The sequence below is a fragment of the Rhagoletis pomonella genome, unplaced genomic scaffold (genome assembly GCF_013731165.1).
Source record: "Rhagoletis pomonella isolate Grant_MI unplaced genomic scaffold, Rhpom_1.0 Rhpom_scaffold_16387, whole genome shotgun sequence".
In the NCBI taxonomy this organism is placed as follows: domain Eukaryota; kingdom Metazoa; phylum Arthropoda; class Insecta; order Diptera; family Tephritidae; genus Rhagoletis; species Rhagoletis pomonella.
In genome coordinates this window covers 1-3,355 of record NW_023474907.1, presented here as the reverse complement: position 1 = coordinate 3,355, position 3,355 = coordinate 1, and the positions used below count along the sequence as shown (strand labels likewise).

General features: G+C 41.3%; 1 protein-coding gene across 1 annotated transcript; it reads left to right on the top strand.

Moving 5' to 3' along the window:
• Nucleotides 1-433: 433 nt before the first annotated feature.
• On the top strand, nucleotides 434-2,127 carry LOC118757299 (vanin-like protein 1; the record flags this gene model as incomplete). Its single annotated transcript, XM_036492024.1, is given in 2 exon segments — nucleotides 434-1,790; nucleotides 1,859-2,127. Coding segments are annotated over 2 exon segments (1,577 nt in total), but the record flags the coding sequence as incomplete, so codon positions are not given.
• Between the last annotated feature and the right edge of the window lie 1,228 nt (nucleotides 2,128-3,355).

The following is a 3,355-nucleotide window of genomic DNA, read 5'->3' as shown; positions in this document are numbered from 1 at the left end:
CTTATGCAAATAAATAAAAGTTATTGGCCTATAAAAAGTGTGATAAAAATCTATGGTAATAATCTTTAGACTGACAAACTGATAAGATTCAATAAATCATGCGCGAATCGTATACCAAATTTGATTTAAAAGCCAATGCAATTTTGGTATCCATTTTTAATTAAAAAATCAACTCCGAGCAGTAAAAACACCTGAGAAAATGTGGGCGATGCATAGATTGTACGGGCCTTTGTTGTTCTTCGCTGCAGCGCTAGGACCACAGCCAACATGGCAGGTACCGCAGTGTAGGAAGAAAAAAAGTATATGAAAGGCAAAAAATTGATTTGGCATTGAATTAAATTGACAAGGTCTACAAGTATTGCCTTCAAGTTCACACCTCTTAACCAAATTTTTATCAACATTTTGGCACTAACTTTTATCCTCTCGCTCTTACAGCTTTCTCTGCCCAGCGATCCCACATATTACGCCGGCGTTGTTGAGTTCATGGTAAGCGAGAACGAAGGATCCGCCAAAGCGAGTGACAGTTATAGTCGTATGAAAGCCATAATTGAATCGAATAGCACACGCGATTTAGACATCTTAATCTTTCCCGAGTTCGTACTGAACGATGGTTCCTTCCGCACCTATGTGCCTGATCCGGCACTAAATATTGCACCATGTGAAATACCAAATTCGGAGTTTTTTCTTACTGAACTTTCGTGCCTCGCACGTTCACGTCAAATCTATTTGGTCGTCAATGTAATCGAGAAATTCTTTTGTGGTAATGACACCAGCGTGGTTGGCCGCTGTGAAACAAGTGGCCTTAATACATACAACACGAATGTGGTGTTCGACCGACAGGGGCGAGTAATATCGCGTTATCGCAAAACTCATCTATACCGTTCCGAATATTATAGTAAGAATACGTTGCCGCAGCCGCAAATTGCTACATTCACCACAGATTTTGGGGTGACCTTCGGTCATTTCATTTGCTTCGATATGCTTTATTGGGCGCCGGCAGCGGTGTTGGTGAAGGAACTTGGTATTACAGATATTATCTACCCGACCTATTGGTTCGATGAGTTGCCTTTCCTCACTGCCGTACAGCTGCAAGAAGGTTGGTCCTTTGCCAACGACATCAACTTGCTTGCCGCAAACGCCAATTACCCGAGTGAAGAAAACAGTGGCTCGGGTATTTATGCTGGTCGTTTGGGCCGCCTTACGGCAGTCATAAACGAAGAATCCACCACCATATTGCTCACCGCTAGCGTACCCAAGCGCGCCTATCTCGACAGCTACGTTGTGCCACCTGTAATACAACCCACTTTTGAGCCGCAACTGCAAACACCGCGTTTCACCAAACTCGCTCTGCAGCGCGACTATAACGTGGATATTTTTACGACGGTGCTGCTATCAGAGGACTTTACGACGACCAATGAGACACTGTGCTACGATAGTGAGTTCTGCTGTCATTTCCAGGCGACTCGTACGGCAGTCGCAGGCAACTCGAGTGCTTACGAGGCCTATCGTTACCGACTGGCGGCCTACAGCGGCTCGCGCACAACACATCAACGCGTCGATCCGGCGGCTTTGAAGGTTTGTGCTGTACTCGCGTGTACCAATGACCAGTTGTACAGTTGTGGGCACATCTTTCCCGCAAATGTGTCGGTCGCTAATAAATACTATTTTGACGTGTTGAATGTGAGCGCGTCCTTTCCGCTTGCTACCCGACGGGTAATTATGCCGACCAGTGTGGATGGCACTATGTTGCCGCTGCCGGTGCATACGTACGAGTGGCAGGAAGTGGAGAGGTAGTAAATGCAACAAAATTAAAAAAAGAAATTTAAATAATCCCCGTATTTTCAACACTTTTTTTTAGCACAAATGCCACCGCCATTTCGATCAGTCTCACATATCCAAAGCTGGACATACTAACTTTTGGAATTTGGGGTAATTATTACACAGAAGTAGAAAGCAATCATAATCTGGACCCAGTGTGGCAGCCAGCGCAAAGCAAGAATTCTGGAGCTGCGTTTGTTGGTGACGTAGGACGCCTGTTAGCTCCACTCCTATTGGCAGCTGTTATCAAGCTGATCTAAGTAAACTTAACGACCAAAAAATTTCAATAAATATTTATTCGTAAATTTTAAGTAGTCTCTTGAGAGATAAAAAATAAACTTTTTTATGTACACTCACCAGAATATGTTTCCGTACATTATTTTTTTTTTTAATATTTGCCATGTTTTTCGTAATAAATTTTTTTCGTTAATTTTTATTAGAAATATAGTTCATTCTGCATGATTCAAAGTTTTTACAAAATTTAGGAAAATTCGACAAATTTTCACCAAAATTTTCAACTTTTAAACAAAATTTTTTAGAATTTTTTCGCTGATGATGTTGCTCATTTTCATATAACGGATGCATGGTACAATAATTACAGGTATTGTCTTCCCAGAGAGCGCATATTCCGATCTGCCTTATTTGAAAAAAAAAAACACTGTACGGAAACATATTCTGGTGAGTGTATGTAAATATTAATATTTTTAATTTCTTAACACATTGGCGCAGATAAGCACATACACACAGATAAGCATCGCACACATTTCGCAACATCTTTTATTTGCAGAAGGCAAATATGCACCCATGACTTGGCGCAGAAAGCGCGCAAAAAAAATGAAAATATTTTTGGCCGATAAGATCATTGATCGCGATAAATGTTTGTACGTTTTTCTTATTTAACAATTACATTATGAAAACTGCTTCAAAAAGGGTTACATCGATCCAATTAGGCAGCATTACAATCAGTCACTTATTGCAGTTCAATCCCTAAAGATGGATTTTAGCTGGTCGTTGGTTTTATTCTTCATCGCAGCACCGGTGCTGCCTTTACAGGTATGTAAAAAAGTCCAACGATAGACCGGAAACAAAATCAAAACTGCTCAAGATCCCTGAATATCTTCGAAATTCCTCACAGCATCACTAAACTTTCATTGAATGAACAAGGAAAGAGTCTAAAACAGAGTTAGAGGAATCAAGTCAAAAACTCGAAGTCCGCTATAGTTTCTTCTATACTTAAAATAAAGAAAAGCCGTTATTTTCATCTTCGCTAGATGAGCAAATGACTCGAAACCAGCTGTGGTTATTTTTGAAGACGTAACGACTCACATAATATGAGGTGAGTTTGGTCGACGGACGGTAATACTCAGTCACTTCAGGGTCGAGCAATATTGGAGGTGAAGGAGCTGGTGAGCAACAGTGACACGATTGCTCCGGTGCATCACCTAATCATTTCTGACAACGGTGAGAGTACTAGAGGCGGCTGTTGGGAGCACTAGTGAATCGCCCAGTGGTTTCTGTTAACTGTGAACCCTTGCTC